At 42.7% G+C, this 19,033-nt stretch overlaps 1 protein-coding gene across 1 annotated transcript in view; it reads left to right on the plus strand.

Moving 5' to 3' along the window:
- The window catches only part of LOC120059822 (receptor-type tyrosine-protein phosphatase gamma-like), a 329,292-nt gene that overhangs the window by 256,953 nt on the left and 53,306 nt on the right, over window positions 1–19,033 (plus strand). Inside the window, exons 7-8 of the mRNA XM_039008877.1 lie at window positions 4,639–4,705; window positions 13,249–13,406. Coding sequence (XP_038864805.1) covers window positions 4,639–4,705; window positions 13,249–13,406 — 225 coding nt within the window. The remainder of the gene's footprint in view (window positions 1–4,638; window positions 4,706–13,248; window positions 13,407–19,033) is intronic.

Genomic DNA, 19,033 nt, shown 5'->3' on the forward strand with positions numbered 1-19,033 from the left:
TCCGTCTCAGGTTCTGCTGTTGTGCAGTGGTTGCACAGTCTTTCCTCTACAGGGAGCCAGGTTTTCCTGTGTCTACCCTTCTCAATGGCAAGGCTGTGCTCACTGAGCCTGTACTTTGTCAAGGTTTTTCTAAGGTTTTGATCAGTAACCATGGTCAAATAGTTAGCCACGGTGTACTGTCGATTTAGGGCCAGATAGCACTGCATTTTGCTTTGTGTTTGTGCTTGTGTTTCCCAATAAGCAATGTAGTTTTGTTTTGACTGTGTTGTAATTTGGTTTATCCTGATTGATTGGATGTTCTGGTCCTGAGGCTTCAGTGTGTTAGTAGAACAGGTTTGTGAACTCAGCCCCAGGACCAGCTGGATGAGGGGACTCGTTTCTTTGCTCAGCTCTTGGCATTGCAGGGCTTGGTAGTGATATGAGAGGGGGTCACTGTATTTTAGATGTTTCCAAAACTTAATTGCTCTTTTTTGAGTTTTTATTATTAGTGGATATTTGCCTAATTCCGCCCTGCATGCATTGTTTGTAGTTTTCCTCTGGACATGTAGGAGAATCTTACAGAACTCTGCATGCAGGGTTTCAATGGGATGTTTGTCCCATTTGATGAAATCTTGTTTTGCAAGTGGACCCCACACCTCGCTGCCATAAAGTGCAATTGGTTCAATGACATTCAATTAGTTTTAGCCAAATTTTAATAGGTATCTCAATTTCAATTTGCTTTTTAATGGTGTAGAATGCCCTGCGTGCTTTCTCTCTCAGTTCATTCACTGCCTCATTAAGGTGTCCAGTTGAGCTTATTTTTAAACCTAAGTAATTGTAGTGTGTGCAGTACTCTATATATTTTGTACCAATTGAGAACTTTGGTCTAATTCCCTGAGATCTGGATCTTCTCTGGAAAATCATTATTTTAGTCTTTTTTTTTTTTTTTCTCTCTCTCTCTCTCTCTCTCTCTCTCTCTCTCAATTCAATTCAATTCAATTCAAGGGGCTTTATTGGCATGGGAAACATGTGTTAACATTGCCAAAGCAAGTGAGGTAGATATTATACAAAAGTGAAATAAACAATACAAATTAACAGTAAACATTACACATACAGAAGTTTCAAAACAATAAAGACATTACAAATGTTATATTATATATATACAGTGTTGTAACAATGTACAAATGGTTAAAGCACACAAGTTAAAATAAATAAGCATAAATATGGGTTGTATTTACAATGGTGTTTGTTCTTCACTGGTTGCCCTTTTCTTGTGGCAACAGGTCACAAATCTTGCTGCTGTGATGGCACACTGTGGAATTTCTCCCAGTAGATATGGGAGTTTATCAAAATTGGATTTGTTTTCAAATTCTTTGTGGATCTGTGTAATCTGTGGGAAATATGTCTCTCTAATATGGTCATACATTGGGCAGGAGGTTAGGAAGTGCAGCTCAGTTTCCACCTCATTTTGTGGGCAGTGAGCACATAGCCTGTCTTCTCTTGAGAGCCATGTCTGCCTACGGCGGCCTTTCTCAATAGCAAGGCTATGCTCACTGAGTCTGTACATAGTCAAAGCTTTCCTTAAGTTTGGGTCAGTCACAGTGGTCAGGTATTCTGCCACTGTGTACTCTCTGTTTAGGGCCAAATAGCATTCTAGTTTGCTCTGTTTTTTTGTTAATTCTTTCCAATGTGTCAAGTAATTATCTTTTTGTTTTCTCATGATTTGGTTGGGTCTAATTGTGCTGTTGTCCTGGGGCTCTGTGGGGTGTGTTTGTGTTTGTGAACAGAGCCCTAGGACCAGCTTGCTTAGGGGACTCTTCTCCAGGTTCATCTCTCTGTAGGTGATGGCTTTGTTATGGAAGGTTTGGGAATCGCTTCCTTTTAGGTGGTTGTAGAATTTAACGGCTCTTTTCTGGATTTTGATAATTAGTGGGTATCGGCCTAATTCTGCTCTGCATGCATTATTTGGTGTTCTACGTTGTACACGGAGGATATTTTTGCAGAATTCTGCATGCAGAGTCTCAATTTGGTGTTTGTCCCATTTTGTGAAATCTTGGTTGGTGAGCGGACCCCAGACCTCACAACCATAAAGGGCAATGGGCTCTATGACTGATTCAAGTATTTTTAGCCAGATCCTAATTGGTATGTTGAAATTTATGTTCCTTTTGATGGCATAGAAGGCCCTTCTTGCCTTGTCTCTCAGATCGTTCACAGCTTTGTGGAAGTTACCTGTGGTGCTGATGTTTAGGCCGAGGTATGTATAGTTTTTTGTGTGCTCTAGGGCAACGGTGTCTAGATGGAATTTGTGGTCCTGGTGACTGGACCTTTTTTGGAACACCATTATTTTGGTCTTACTGAGATTTACTGTCAGGGCCCAGGTCTGAGAGAATCTGTGCAGAAGATCTAGGTGCTGCTGTAGGCCCTCCTTGGTTGGTGACAGAAGCACCAGATCATCAGCAAACAGTAGACATTTGACTTCGGATTCTAGTAGGGTGAGACCGGGTGCTGCAGACTGTTCTAGTGCCCGCGCCAATTCGTTGATATATATGTTGAAGAGGGTGGGGCTTAAGCTGCATCCCTGTCTCACCCCACGACCCTGTGTGAAGAAATGTGTGTGTTTTTTGCCAATTTTAACCGCACACTTGTTGTTTGTGTACATGGATTTTATAATGTCGTATGTTTTACCCCCAACACCACTTTCCATCAATTTGTATAGCAGACCCTCATGCCAAATTGAGTCGAAGGCTTTTTTGAAATCAACAAAGCATGAAAAGACTTTGCCTTTGTTTTGGTTTGTTTGGTTGTCAATTAGGGTGTGTAGGGTGAATACATGGTCTGTTGTACGGTAATTTGGTAAAAAGCCAATTTGACATTTGCTCAGTACATTGTTTTCATTGAGGAAATGTACGAGTCTGCTGTTAATGATAATGCAGAGGATTTTCCCAAGGTTACTGTTGACGCATATTCCACGGTAGTTATTGGGGTCAAATTTGTCTCCACTTTTGTGGATTGGGGTGATCAGTCCTTGGTTCCAAATATTGGGGAAGATGCCAGAGCTAAGGACGATGTTAAAGAGTTTTAGTATAGCCAATTGGAATTTGTTGTCTGTATATTTGATCATTTCATTAAGGATACCATCAACACCACAGGCCTTTTTGGGTTGGAGGGTTTTTATTTTGTCCTGTAACTCATTCAAGGTAATTGGAGAATCCAGTGGGTTCTGGTAGTCTTTAATAGTTGATTCTAGGATTTGTATTTGATCATGTATATGTTTTTGCTCTTTATTCTTTGTTATAGAGCCAAAAAGATTGGAGAAGTGGTTTACCCATACATCTCCATTTTGGATAGATAATTCTTCGTGTTGTTGTTTGTTTAGTTTTTTCCAATTTTCCCAGAATTGGTTAGAGTCTATGGAGTCTTCAATTACATTGAGCTGATTTCTGACGTGCTGTTCCTTCTTTTTCCGTAGTGTATTTCGGTATTGTTTTAGTGATTCACCATAGTGAAGGCGTAGACTCAGGTTTTCCGGGTCTCTATGTTTTTGGTTGGACAGGTTTCTCAATTTATTTCTTAGATTTTTGCATTCTTTATCAAACCATTTGTCATTGTTGTTCATTTTCTTCGGTTTTCTATTTGAGATTTTTAGATTTGATAGGGAAGCTGAGAGGTCAAATATACTGTTAAGATTTTCTACTGCCAAGTTTACACCTTCACTATTGCAGTGGAACATTTTACCCAGGAAGTTGTCTAAAAGGGATTGAATTTGCTGTTGCCTAATTGTTTTTTGGTAGGTTTCCAAACTGCATTCCTTCCATCTATAGCATTTCTTAATGTTACTCAGTTCCTTTGGCTTTGATGCCTCATGATTGAGTATTGCTCTGTTCAAGTAGACTGTGATTTTGCTGTGGTCTGATAGGGGTGTCAGTGGGCTGACTGTGAACGCTCTGAGAGACTCTGGGTTGAGGTCAGTGATAAAGTAGTCTACAGTGCTACTGCCAAGAGATGAGCTATAGGTGAACCTACCATAGGAGTCCCCTCGAAGCCTACCATTGACTATGTACATACCCAGCGTGCGACAGAGCTGCAGGAGTTGTGACCCGTTTTTGTTGGTTATGTTGTCATAGTTGTGCCTAGGGGGGCATATGGGGGAGGGAATGCTGTCACCTGCAGGCAGGTGTTTGTCCCCCTGTGTGCTGAGGGTGTCAGGTTCTTGTCCAGTTCTGGCATTTAGGTCGCCACAGACTAATACATGTCCCTGGGCCTGGAAATGATTGATTTCCCCCTCCAGGATGGAGAAGCTGTCTTTATTAAAGTATGGGGATTCTAGTGGGGGGATATAGGTAGCACACAGGAGGACATTTTTCTCTGTTAAGATAATTTCCTTTTGAATTTCTAGCCAAATGTAAAATGTTCCTGTTTTGATTAATTTAATGGAGTGAGTTAGGTCTGCTCTATCTCTCTCTCTCTCTCTCTCTCTCTCTCTCTCTCTCTCTCTCTCTCTCTCTCTCTCTCTCTCTCTCTCTCTTTCTTTCTTTCTTTCTTTCTTTCTTTCTTTCTTTCTTTCTTTGAGTGGAAGTATCAGAGGTGTTACGCAATGTCTTACATGTTTTCCAGACTCTAACGTGTATCTCCTGCTCCTCTCTCCTCTCCTGTTCTCAGGTGGGACTGAAGGACAACCCAGCAGTGGACCCCATTATCCATGGCCTGAGGGGCGTGGTTCATCATGGTGAGTGACACATCCATCACCCAATCATTCCAGGAGGGAATTCACCAATCATTGGCCTACAACATTTGTTCATTGAGGATCACAACATAATTTTTTCCAAAGTTGCATGTAACGCTGCAATATCTCAGCCATTTTTCATTTCTGTTTGTGTAGTTTGTTGTTGTTGCAAGTACCTAATTATAGAGAACATACCCCAGGTTGCCCCCAGGAGTCTCTACAGACAAAAGAAACTGGGTTGTTTTAAAAAACACTCCCCTAAAGCAGAATTATCTTTTTATCCCTGATGCACCCCTTTCAAACAATAATGAACACAGTCTTTAATAAAAGTTGGCACAACCATAGCATGTAGTTACATGAAGTATTCATGGAATCATCTCAGGCTTAAAGTGACTAAGGGGGCAACATTTTGGGGGGGTTTGCATTGGGAGCAATAACCTCAACCATACATCTGTAGTTGCGATCAGACCGACCTGTACAATGGTCAGGAGGAATTTTGGACCATTCCTCTTCACAAAACTGTTTCAGTTCAGCAATATTCTTGGGATGTCTGGTGTGAACTGTTAACTTGAGGTCATGCCACAGCATCTCAATTGAGGTCAGGACTCTGACTGGGCCACTTCAGAAGGTGTATTTTCTTCCGTTGAAGCCATTCTGTTGTTGATTTACTTCTGTGTTTTGGGTTGTTGTCCTGTTGCATCACCTAACTTCTGTTGAGCTTCAATTGGCGGGAAGATAGCCTAACATTCTCCTGCAAAATGTCTTGATAAACTTGGGAATATATTTTTCCGTTGATGATAGCATGCTGTCCAGGCCCTGAAGCAGCAAAGCAGCCCCAAACCATGATGCTCCCTCTACCATACTTTACAGTTGGGATGAGGTTTTGATGTTGTGTGTTCCTTCCAAACAACTCAACTGTAGTTTCATCTGTCCACAGAACATTTTGCCAGTAGCGCTGTGGAACATCCAGGTGCACTTTTGCGAACTTTAGACGTGCAGCAATGTTTTTTTTGGACAGCAGTGGCTTCTTTCTTGGTGTCCTCCCATGAACACCATTCTTGTTTAGTGTTTTACGTATCGTAGACTCGTCAACAGAGATGTAAGCATTTTCCAGCGATTTCTGTACGTCTTTAGCTGATACTCTAGTATTCTTCTTAACTGCATTGAGCATTCTGCGCTGTGCTCTTGTAGTCATCTTTGCAGGACGGCCACTCCTAGGGAGAGTAGCAACAGTGCTGAACTTTCTCCATTTATAGACAATTTGTCTTACCGTGGACTGATGAACATCAAGGCTTTTGGAGATACTTTTGTAACCCTTTCCAGCTTTATGAAAGTCAACAATTCTTAATCTTAGGTCTTCTGAGATCTCTTTTGTTAGAGGCATGGTTCATATCAGGCAATGCCTCTTGTGAATAGCAAACTCAAATTTAGTGAGTCTTTTTTATAGGGCAAGGCAGCTCTAACCAACATCTCCAATCTCATCTCATTGATTGGAGAAGTCATTAGCCTAGGGGTTCACATACTTTTTCCAACCTACACTGTCAATGTTTAAATGATGTATTCAATATAGACAACAAAAATACAATAATTTGAGTGTTATTAGTTTAAGCACACTATGGTTGTCTATTGTTGTGACTTAGATGAAGATCAGATCAAATTTGATGACCAATTTATGCAGAAATCCAGGTCATTCCATAGGGTTTACATACTTTATCTTGCTACTTTATCTTGTATCATGCTATACCACAATCAAAATAAAGTTCAAAGGCAGAGAATCTGAGATCATTGATTGTTTTTGAAGTGACAGGTTGGCGCAAAATCTGTAGCCTATCTCTGCTGTAAAATAGGGGCTTTCTAGCAGTCGTAGGGAGGCAGGAGGCAGGCAGGTAGAGGTGCAAATGAGTGTTGGATTTATTTACACAGCGTTGGTGTTTCAAAGATGAAAGTGATATTTACAAATATATATATATAGATGGACTTGGTCTTTTTTATGGCAATAACAGCTCAAATAAGCAAAGAGAAACGACAGTCCATCATCACTTTTAGACATCAAAGTCAGTCAATCCGGACCATTTCAAGAATATTTAAAGTTTCTCCAAGTGCAGGCCAAAAGCCATCAAGCGCTATGATGAAACTGGCTCTCATGTGGATCGCCACAGGAAAATAAGACCCAGAGTTACCTCTGCTGCAGAGGATAAGTTCATTAGAGTTACCAACCTCAGAAATAAATGCTTCCAAGAGTTCAAGTAACAGACACATCTCAACATCAACTGTTCAGAGGAGACTGCGTGAATCGTATTGCTGCAAAGAAACCACTACTAAAGGACACCAATAATAAGAAGAGACTTGCTTTGGCCAAGAAACACGGTTAATGGACATTAGACCGGTGGAAATCTGTCCTTTGTTCATGAGTCCAAATTTTAGATTTTTGGTTCCATCCACCGTGTCTTTGTAAAACGCAGAGTAGGTAAACGGATGATCTCCGCATGTGTGGTTCCCACCGTGAAGCATGGAGGACGAGGTGTGATGGTGTGGGGGTGCTTTGTTAGTGACACTCAGTGATTTATTTAGAATTCAAGGCACACTTAACCAACATTGCTACCACAGCATTCTGCAGCGATATGCCATCCCATCTGGTTTGCGCTTAGTAGGACAATCATTTGTTTTTCAACAGGAAAATGACCCAACACACCTCCAGGCTGTGAAAATAGTAAAAATAAAGAAAAACCCTGGATTGAGTTGGTGTGTCCAAACTTTTGATCGGTACTGTATGTATATATACACTGCCGTTCAAAAGTTTGGGGTCACTTAGAAATTGTAATGAACACGATGGGAGACAGAGAGCTGGTTTCAAGCGCAGGTGTTTATTGTAAAGTACCACAGGAGGAGGCAGGTAGCTGGGTCCAGGGGCAGGCAGAAAGTCATACACAGGGGGTCAAAAAGGCAACAGTACAGGCAGGGAAAAGGCTAGTAACGTTGTCCGGGAGATCAGGCAATAGGTTGATAACAGGAAATCTATAGGCTAAAGTACAGGCAGGGAATAGGCAAAAGGTGTCGTTAGTGAGGCAGGCAACAACTATCATACACGGGAGGAGTCATTTATAGGAAAAATAGGAAATACAGATCTCCGAATAGAAGTGTGTCACAAAACAAACAATACCTCACAATGATGGGGTGCAAAGAACTGAACTAAATAGTGTGTGATAATGACATACAGGTGTGTGAACAGGTGATCAGAATTCACGTGATGGGGATCTGGAGAGTGAAAAACACATTTTTTGTCCATTTAAAAAAACATCAAATTGATCAGAAATACAGTGTAGACATTGTTAATGTGGTAAATGACTATTGTAGCTGGAAACAGCAGATTTTTTATGGAATATCTACATAGGTCTACAGAGGCCAATTATCAGCAACCATCACTCCTGTGTTCCAATGGCACGTTGTGTTAGCTAATCCAAGTTTATCATTTTATAAGGCTAATTGATCATTAGAAAACCCTTTTGCAATTATGTTAGCACAGCTGAAATCTGTTGTTCTGATTAAAGCAATAAAACTGGACTTCTTTAGACTACTTGAGTATCTGGAGCATCAGCATTTGTGGGTTCGATTACAGGCTCAAAATGTCCAGAAACAAAGAACTTTCTTCTGAAACTCGTCAGTCTATTCTTGTTCTGAGAAATAATGGCTATTCCATGCGAGAAATTGCCAAGAAACTGAAGAGCTCGTACAACACTGTGTACTACTTCCTTCACAGAACAGCACAAACTGGCTCTAACCAGAATAGAAAGAGGGGTGGGAGACCCCAGTGCACAACTGAGCAAGAGGACAAGTACATTAGAGTGTCTAGTTTGAGAAACAGACGGCTCACAGGTCCTTAACTGGCAGCTTCATTAAATAGTACCTGCAAAACACCAGTCTCAACGTCAACAGTGAAGAGGCCTACTTCGGGATGCTGGCCTTCTAGGCAGAGTTGCAAAGAAAAAGCCATATCTCAGACTGGCAAATAAAAATGTAAGATTAAGATGGGCAAAAGAACACAGACACTGGACAGAGGAACTCTGCCTAGATGGCCAGCATCCCGGCCAGCATCAATGTCCACAGCCTCTTCACTGTGGACATTGAGACTGGTGTTTTAATTTGATGTTATTTTAATGGACAAAAAATGTGCTTTTCTTTCAAAAACAAGGACATTTCTAAGTGACCCCAAACTTTTGAACGGTAGTGTATGTATATTTGTAAATGTCACCGTCATCTTTGAAACACCAACGCTGTGTAAATTAATCCAACACTCATTTGCACCGCTAGCTGCCTGCCTCCTGCCTCCCTACGACTGCTAGAAAGCCCCTATTTTACAGCAGAGATATGCTACATATTTCGCACCAACCTGTCACTTCAAAAGCAATCAGTGATCTCTGAGTTTCTGCATTTGAACTTTATGTTTATTGTGGTATAGCGTAATATAAGTAGGACATAAAACTAAAACTGAGGGGGCAGAAGTTTCAACTGAAGCCCCCTTTAGCCCCCTCGTGGAGCCGGGTACGTCGGGGGCCTGATTGGTGTCACACTTTTTCCCTAGCCCCAGCTAACACACCTGACTCCAATAATCTACTAATCATGATCTTCCATTTAAAATGCAATTAGCTTAATCAGCTGTGTTTGCTTGGGATGGGGAAAAAGTGGACCGTCACTAGTTACCAGAGCCACAAAGTCATAAACTCTGCCTATTTCAAAAATGTATCTTCTTAAAATGTGATTTTAAACCTAACCTTAACCCTAACCTTAATCACACTGTTAACCTTATATTACATTTTTGTTTTCATTAATTTTTATGATATTGGCCATTTTGACTTTGTGGTAGTGCTATCTAGTGGAAACTGAAACAGTGACACCACTCTGGCCCCCGAGGACTGGAGTTGCCCTTCAGTGTTCTAGGAACTTGAAAGAGAGAGAGCTGTTTAAATTTCCACTCTCATTTGGCTGGGTCTGGTCTTGTCTGGCGGACACGCACCACCACACTGGCTAGCGGTCTTTGTAGTTCACGGCTTGTTGCATTTTACATGAAACCTTTGTTAAACACAGGCCTGGGCAATTCCAGTCCTCGGGGGCTGGGGGAAAAGTGTGACACCAATCAGGCCCCGAGGACTGGAGCTGCCCAGGCCTAGCCTTAACAAATGCCCTCAAACAAGCATAGCAAGCTGCTGGGCTCTCATGAGAAATCACCCTGTAGAGCACACGGTCAAACTCATTCCATAGAGGTCCGAGTGCCTGCTGGTTTTCGCACCTCCCTTGCACTTGATTGAGGAATGAAGGTCACTGTTTAGTAAAGAACTCCCCTCACCTAGTTGTGTAGGTATTAATTGGAAGGATTAACCAAAAACCAGCAGACACTTGGCCCTCCATGGAATAAGTTTGACACCCCTGCTGTAGAGTTTATTCTTCTATTCTTGAGTGGGTTATTGTGTTGTACCTTGGTGACCATGTTTCTGGTTGACCTTTGCTTCATCAATGCCAGTTTTTTTCAATAGAATTGCCAAATAGTTATGCCAATATTAACTTTAAAATACCAATTTAGGAATATTAACCTTGGTTCTGACTACACTTTTTTGCAGATCTGCAAGAGACAATTAAAGCCTTGTCTATATGAGACCAGAGGGATATGGGTGTGTCCCTGGTGTAGTGATTATAGTTGGGTGAATGTTTGATGTCAGATAAATCTGACAGAACTAAGATTGTTATTAGGATGAAGGCTTAAGGCACTCGACAAGCTAAGATAAAGACTGCTCTAGCCTTTGATTCACTGAGCTCTCACTGATGTAGAAGGGCTGGGTAACTTTGACATACTGATACATTAACAGCTGTAGCTTACAGACAGCACTATATCTATATTGTAAAGAAAAATCAGAACTATATTGCATGATGACTATGATGATGATACAATCCTCATCATCACGTTACTTTTAGTGTAACCATGTGTTGTTGCCGAGTGCGGTGGAGGAGGAAGGGAATGTGGGAGAGGAAAGGAGGATGAAGGAAATGTGAGAGAGGAAAGGAGGCAGTTTAGGAGAGGAGTGAGGGAGAATTACTGGAGAGGAGGGAAAAGGAGGGAGTGTGTTGGGAGAGGAAAGGAGGAGGGAGGGAATGTGACTGGAGAGGAGAGGGAGGGAGGGAGAGAAGAGGCAGGGAGGGTGAGGCAGGCTGTGGCTTGCCCAGGGCCAGGCAGCATTACGGGGGGTCTTTATCAGAGACAGATATGACCGTGGGGTCCCCCGCCTCCCCAGTCTCCCCAGTCTCCCCCTTCCCTCTCCCGCTGACGGGCCTGTCTCCTGCTGTTGTGAATTGCAGAGATGTATTTTCAGCTCTGTTGCCTCCACACGAGGAGGGGACAGGGAGGGAAGGAGGGAGATGGAGGGAGGAGGATCTCAAGATGTATGGATTTGAATTAAGCATTATCATACACACATGCATACTAACAAACTCACACACAAACTTCCAGCACACAAATAGCAACACACGCTACGTTTTAAACAATTAGACAATAGTTTGAAGAAAAGAAGAAGTGTCAGAGGAGTATTTGCTGTGAGAACATTGTGAAGCAATCCTCTGTTTTCAATGGCTCTGTGTGTTCCCTGTGGCTCAAAGGAAGGCATTTTAATTGCAACATTAGCATCGCTGCGACACAGTTCATTCTGCTGGTATTTTAAGCACACAGGCCTGTGCGACAGGAAAGCTGTCTGCTCAAGTAATCATCCATTAGGTTCCTATGTTACTTAGTCTTAATATTTAATTATACAGCAAGGGCAGGGACACAATCTAAGCGCAAAGAGACGAATCGGGACACATATAAGGAGATGCCAAGTGCTGAGGGCCACAGTTCTGAGTATCTGTGCATGCGTGTGTACGTGCATGTGCGTGTGTGTGCATGTTTGCGTGTGTCTGTGCGTGCGTGCGTGTGTGTATATGTAGCTCTCTTGTGCAAGAGGCAGATGTTGCAAGTGGATTTAAGCTGGGGTCAGTCAACACATATATGTAGATGAAATGACCCCCGTCATCTGGCTTTAATCTTTAATAGAACCAGGAAAATCCTTTGTTCCTTCATTTCCTATTTGAAAAAGCACTAGATGAGTGCAGGAGACTGTGTAAGGTACATTCAGTACAGTGGTTGCCCATTTACGCATGCAAAGGCTACATTGTAAAAATGCAGTGAGCCAAAGACATGGTGATTTGAACTGTGAAAAGGTACTGGGGCATAATATGAAGACTTAGGAGTGATTCAAGTGTATCTATTAATTTATACGACCTAGCTGTATGATACAGCAGTGTCTCAAGGCTGGATACAGCATAGGAAGGAGGTATAGAGAGGGTGCTGATTGGGTGACATACTGTACTGCCCTAACCCTATACATGTATGTCATTGTATTCTCTTGCATGCAATGTATGTATATGCACATGGCCCAGTGTTAGCCCAGTGTCAGCATCATTGTTTACCCAGTGAACCGTTCCCTCTCAGTGGTCTCCTGTGACAGTACTGAAATGAACTCCCCGCTCCTCAATGGCACAAATTACAAGTCCATTAATTCAGCATCTCACAGTGGCTTTGAAGTCTCCACTGACTCGGCACTCTCCAGCCCTGATTGGCAATTAATTTATAAAGGCTGAAATAGCTTACAGTACAGTAGACTACAGTACTGTATGTGAGTCTAACTAGTGGTACAGCTGTGGTGGTAACAGCATAGCCTCTTCCCTGCCACTGTGCCTGCCTCTGTCCTCTATTCTGCAGCATTGGCTTTAATCCCCCAGCTCTCCCATTCACTTCCAATCTGATGCGGCTCCGCGACGCATTGCTAGCACGCTAAGCCTCTTTTTCATCCCTGCTCAATAGGATTCAGAGTTTAGTTATGTATTAAAAATGTGGGGCAGGAGGATTCATATAGCCATTCTGCTTTGTTTATTCGCCCCATCTTTTAGGTTATTTATACTGTTATCTCTATTTGGGAGGGAACGCCTCATTCTTATGGCACAAGAGGTTTGCCCCAGCTACATTTATCTTTACCCTGGGTGTGTGTTGGGCTGCCATTGTTGTCTTTGACTGATAAGCATTGCCATCATAACAGGATTTTGGAGGGAATTGGGTTGGTTTTACCATCCGTTGGATTCACCAGATTTGTGTAAAGCTTCAGTGGTCCATTCCAAAATACACTTTGGGTTCTGATGGAGCCTGGGACACTGGGGACAGATCCAGTGGTTACACACGTGAGCTCTGACTCAGGGCTGGTTGAATAATTCTTAGAGGAGATCAATGGTATTGATTAGTTGCCAAAATGGTTGACTACTTGCATCAGCACTAGAGGGCCATACTATACTCAATGATTCAGTGACAAAGGGAACACATCTTCCCCATGACACTGTTTACATCAATAAATACATTTTCTCATTCTCCAGCATTGCAGTATGGACATTCAGTATGCTACATGTGTGGATTGTATGTGGCTGTGACTGAATGGTTGAGACTGATTCTTTGTGTCCCTGTGCTTGTTCTCCCCCAGAGAAAGAAACCTTCCTGGAGCCCTTTGTTCTGAGAGATCTGTTGCCGTCATCATTGGGGAGTTACTATCGCTACACAGGCTCTCTCACCACCCCACCCTGCAGCAAGGTGGTAGAGTGGATCGTCTTCAACAGACCTGTGTTCCTCTCCTACAAACAGGTGAGTCACTGTCTCTCTCAAATGCGCCACGCACACACACACACACACACACACACACACACACACACACACACACACACACACACACACACACACACACACACACACACACACACACACACACACACACTGATGTCTTTCTTGACTAATGGTCTCCTCCTTCCAGGAGCTGTAATTTGCTCACATACATAATGTGTGATGTCTGTATTTGTGATTGGGTTGGTACAGACATTGTCAGTAATGTGATGGTGCAGTGTCTGTCCTCACATGACCCTTCTTTCCACCCCTCTCCCCATCTCTCCTCCCCAACAGTCCAGGGAACATTTGGCAGACTTACATACTAATGAGGCCAAATGAGTTTGCTTAAGAGTGTGACTGGAGGACGCCAAATGTGGAAGAAGTATTGGCTTTATATAAGGGGACAGAGAGGGAGAGAGGGAGAGAGGGAGAGGGACGGAGAGAGATAGAGCTGTGGTGTTGAGGGGTGGCCGAGCGTTGCCCCCTGTCACCGTGCTCTGTGGGTCTGCATTAAACATGTTTATCTGCCAAAGCTTAGTCAAGGCCCAGACAGCTCTGGAGCTGTGGAAGAGAGGAGCTGCCTGGCTCTGGGCCCACAGAAAGATAGGTCACTCCTAGATACAGCTTTATACCACTTGAATACCACTAGCTTACCGTTAGCCTGCTTCATATTCCCCTTACATACTGTCTGGCTAGATAACATACTGGCTGCTACATAGAGCTCAGCTGAAGATTAACCACCCATAGGCAAGAGCATAGTCCTAGTGCTGAATGCAAAATGGCACACTGGTACATAGGTCTTTGTACCCCCAAATGCTAGCAGAAAGGTGGGCAGTCATAGCAGCTGCATGCACAGTACGACTAGCAATAAGACTATGACATACACATAAAACTCTAAAAGGCCATCTGCAGTTGAAACAATAACAAACTGTCATCCCCACCACTGTTTTGGTAAAAAGTTGAGGGATGGAGCTAGAGAAATCTAACCACTCTCAAATTCATGGACAGAGCTTTGGATGCAAGGACTGACCATACATGATATGAAACATAGTTCTAACAATGTTTTGAGGCTATAGAGTGTTTGTTTACATTTACTTTGTTTACTAACATTGGAGTAAAACAAGCTTTATATTTTGGGTTCTGATGGGGTACGACAGGTGAACTAAGCTCATGAGGCATTTATAAGTTATATTCTTCAAGAATCAATGGGTACATATCATTAATTAAAGTCCAAAAATAGGTGGACAACTACAGATTGCCCCTTTAAAATAGGGTGTTTATGGGAGCTCACGGTGAATGTTGCTTCCTCAGAAGACAGCAGGTGTCCCATAGCAGGGTAATAGACGGGATTTGTCTGTTGTCATCCTCTGAATTATAAGAGAGCGGAGAGGCAGAGTAGAGAAGATGAAAAGCAGCATGGAGGAACTCTGAGCCTGACCTTTTGGATGATTTGATTTGGCCTGAGATCCAGTCAACAATGAATAATACTCTGAAATGTATATGGAATATACAATGGTGTTATTTCACGGCGACTCTACAGACCTTCCTGGTATAAGAAGTATTTTTTGGACTTTCCTGAGAGGCAGGGAGCTAGCTAGCTACCCTGTGCCCAAGAAAGCAAAGGTAACCTGTCTAAATGATTACCACCCTGTAGCACTCACATCTGTAGTCATGAAGTGCTTTGAAAGGCTGGTCATGGCTCACATCAACATCGTCATGCCGGAAACCCTAGACCCACTCTAATTCGCATACCGCCCCAACAGATCCACAGATGATGCAATCTCAATCATACTCCACACTGCCCTTTCCCACCTGGACAAAAGGAACACCTATGTGAAAATGCTGTTCATTGACTACAGCTCAGCGTTCAACACCATAGTGCCCCCAAAGCTCATCACTAAGCTAAGGACCCTGGGACTAAACACCTCCCTCTGCAACTGGATCCTGGACTTCCTGATGGGCTGCCCCCAGGTGGTAAGGGTAGGCAACAAAAACATCTGCCACGCTGATCCTCAACACTGGGGCCCCTCAGGGGTGCGTGTTTAGTCCCCTCCTGTACTCCTTGTTCACCCACGACTGTGTGGCCAGGCACGACTCCAAAACCATCATTAAGTTTGCTGACAATAGACAACGATGAGACAGCCAATAAGGAGGAGGTCAGAGACCTGGCAGTGTGTTGCCAGGACAACAACCTCTCCCTCAATGTGAGGACAAAGGAGCTGATTGTGGACTATAGGAAAAGGAGGGCCGAACAGGCCCCCATTAACTTCTCTAGGGTATGTGGGACGGTAGCGTCCCACCTCGTCAACAGCCAGTGAAACTGCAGGGCGCCAAATTCAAAACAACAGAAATCCCATAATTTAAATTCCTCAAACATACAAGTATTTTACACCATTTTAAAGGTACTCGTTGTAAATCCAGCCAAAGTGTCCGATTTCAAAAAGGTTTTACGACGAAAGCACACCAAACGAGTATGTTAGGTATGAGCCAAGTCACAGAAAAAGACAGCCATTTTTCCAGCTAAAGAGAGCAGTAACAAAAAGCAGAAATCGAGATAAAATGAATCACTAACCTTTGATAATCTTCATCAGATGACACTCATAGGACTTCATGTTACACAATACATGTATTTTTTGTTCGGTAAAGTTCATATTTATATCCAAAAATCTGAGTTTAGGCAAGACGCTACTGTATCACTTGGCAAAAAGCCTGAGGAAATGCAGAGCGCCAAATTAAAATTAATACTACGAATTATTACTATGAAAATTACTATAAAATCAAACTTTCATTAAATCACACATGAACGATACCAAATTAAAGCTACACTGGTTGTGAATCCAGCCAACATGTTAGAATTCAAATAGGCTTTTCAGCGAAAGCATACAATGCTATTATCTGAGCATAGTACCATAGTAAACAAAAGAGAGAAAACATTTCAACCCTGCAGGCGCGACACAAAACGCAGAAATACAAATATAATTCATGCCTTACCTTTGACGAGCTTCTGTTGTTGGCACTCCAATATGTCCCATAAACATCACAAATGGTCCTTTTGTTCGATTAATTCCGTCGATATATATCCAAAACGTCCATTTTGGAACACCATGTGTTGGAACACCGGTTCCAACTTGCTCAAACGTGACGACAAAATATCCCAAAGGTTACCTGTAAACTTTGCCAAAAAATGTCAAACTACTTTTGTAATACAACTTTGGGTATTTTTTAACGTTAATAATCGATAAAATTGAAGACGGGATGATATGTGTTCAATACAGGATTAAAACGAAATGTTGCATGCCTTCTGTTTGATTGAAGCGCATGTCCAGGACACCTGGAGTGCCTCGACTTCAAGATGGCCGTATTTCTTCATTACACAAAGGAATAACCTCAACCTATTTCTCAGGACTGTTGACATCTAGTGGAAGCCGTAGGAACTGCAAGCAATTCGCTTAAAATCTGGTTTCCCAATGAAAACTCATTGAAAAGACAGTGACCTTAAAAAAAAAGATCTGAATGGTTTGTCCTCGGGGTTTCGTCTGCTAAATAAGTTCTGTTATACTCACAGACATGATTCAAACAGTTTTAGAAACTTCAGAGTGTTTTCTATCCAAATCTACTAATAATATGCATATCGTATCTCCTGGGGATGAGTAACTGGCAGTTGAATTTGGGTATGCGTTTCATCCAAACGTGAAAATGCTGCCCCCTACCCTAGAGAAGTTAACATCGATGGGGCTGAAGTGGAGCAGGTCGAGAGTTTCAAGTTCCTTGGTGTCTACATTACCAACGACCTATCATGGTCCAAGCAGTCCAAGACAGTTGTGAAGAGGGCACGACAACACCTTTTCCCCCTTAGGAGACTGAAAAGATTTGGCATGGGTCGTCAGATCCTCAAAAATGTCTACAGCTGCACCATCGAGAGCATCCTGACCGGTTGCATCACCGCCTGGTATGGCAACTACTCGCCATCTGACCGTGCAACAGTGGGTAGTGCGTACGGTCCAGTACATCACTGGGGCCAAGCTTCCTGACATCCAGGGCTTATATACTAGGTGGTGCGCCCCAAAAATTGTCAAAGACTCCAGTCACCCAAGTCATGTTCTCTCTGCTACCACACGGCAAGTGGTACCGGAGCGCCAAGTCTAGGACCAAAAGGCTCGTTAACAGCTTCTACCCCCAAGCCATAAGACTGCTGAACAATTAATCAAGTGGCCACTATTTACATTGACACCCCACCCCACCCATCTACACTGCTGCTACTCACTGTCTATTATCTATGCATAGTGTTAGGTTCTAACTAAACAGAGTAAAAGACTCACAGATGCTTAGTAAAGCTTAAACCAAGTTTATTCACCCACTGGGTCATACAGCTGCATAATACAAAAAACATATTCACACAAGCACTGGTATTTAACCCTTTCTCCTATGCTGAGCCCCTCCTTACACATCTGAACAGCAAATACACCCCTGTTTGCTATCCAGAAGATTAGTGATGTATGTTCTTCCGCACTTAATCTAACGTGACCTCTGCCCAAACTCCTCACTCCTCCCCAACTCAAGGCTGTCATGGTGACTTGTACCAGACTGTGTCTCTTCTCCTCCCATAGGACCCCTGATGGCTAACAATAACATATCCTGACAGAATGTAAACGTTCTATATTCCCCTCTCTCCCTCAGTGACATGAATAAGTATATTTCATATTTTCCCATTTATATGTCAAAACCCATGAATAGTCACTTTACAAATTGCCTCGACTGACCTGTACCCCCGCACATTGACTCGGTACTGGTACCCCCTGTATATAGCCTCGTTATTGTAATGTCCATTTCTTGTGTTACTTTTAGATTTTTATTTATTTTTTACTTTAGTTTATTTTGTAAATATTTTCTTAACTCTATTTATTGAACTGCATTGTTGGTTAAGGGCTTGTAAGTAAGCATTTCACGCTAAGGTCTACTACACCTGTTGTATTCGGCGCATGTGACAAATAACATTTTATTTGATAGATTTTATTTCATCGACACAAAACCAGGGGGATGTTTGAGTCATGCAATGAGCAGGACGGTGACTTAAAGGGGAAGTGACTTCAGCAGATGCTCTATCCATCCAGGCAGCACATCCTTCCTTCCCTTCAGTGGGATCCCTTAACGTTATTGTTCCTATCTTCTATCCTCCGGATGTTTACCCCTGACCATTTAGTCAGTCTTTTTTTAACATTTTTAACACGGCTTTGAAGTCTATACCACTTTTTCTGTCATGTGGTTTAAAAAAAACAACATAATTGGCCAAGATGAAAGAACGTGGAAAGAAGAGACAGTGAACTCCCTCTCCCCTGTCTGTCTATGTCTTTATCTCTCTCTCTCTCTCTCTCTCTCTCTCTCTCTCTCTCTCTCTCTCTCTCTCTCTCTCTCTCCCTACCTTCCTCTCTCTATCCCTCCTTCAGTCTTTGTCTTTTGTTCTTGATCAGTAGTGGAAGTAGGTCATTGGGAGTGACAGACGTAGCTTAGGGGTGGCTTTTACAGCAGATCGATGCTCAGCTATTCCACAGCGACAGCGCCGCCTAAAATGCTTCCATTTGTAGCATCTGGATCTTGTGCGTGTGTGTGTG

The sequence above is a fragment of the Salvelinus namaycush genome, chromosome 2 (genome assembly GCF_016432855.1).
Source record: "Salvelinus namaycush isolate Seneca chromosome 2, SaNama_1.0, whole genome shotgun sequence".
In the NCBI taxonomy this organism is placed as follows: Eukaryota; Metazoa; Chordata; class Actinopteri; order Salmoniformes; family Salmonidae; genus Salvelinus; species Salvelinus namaycush.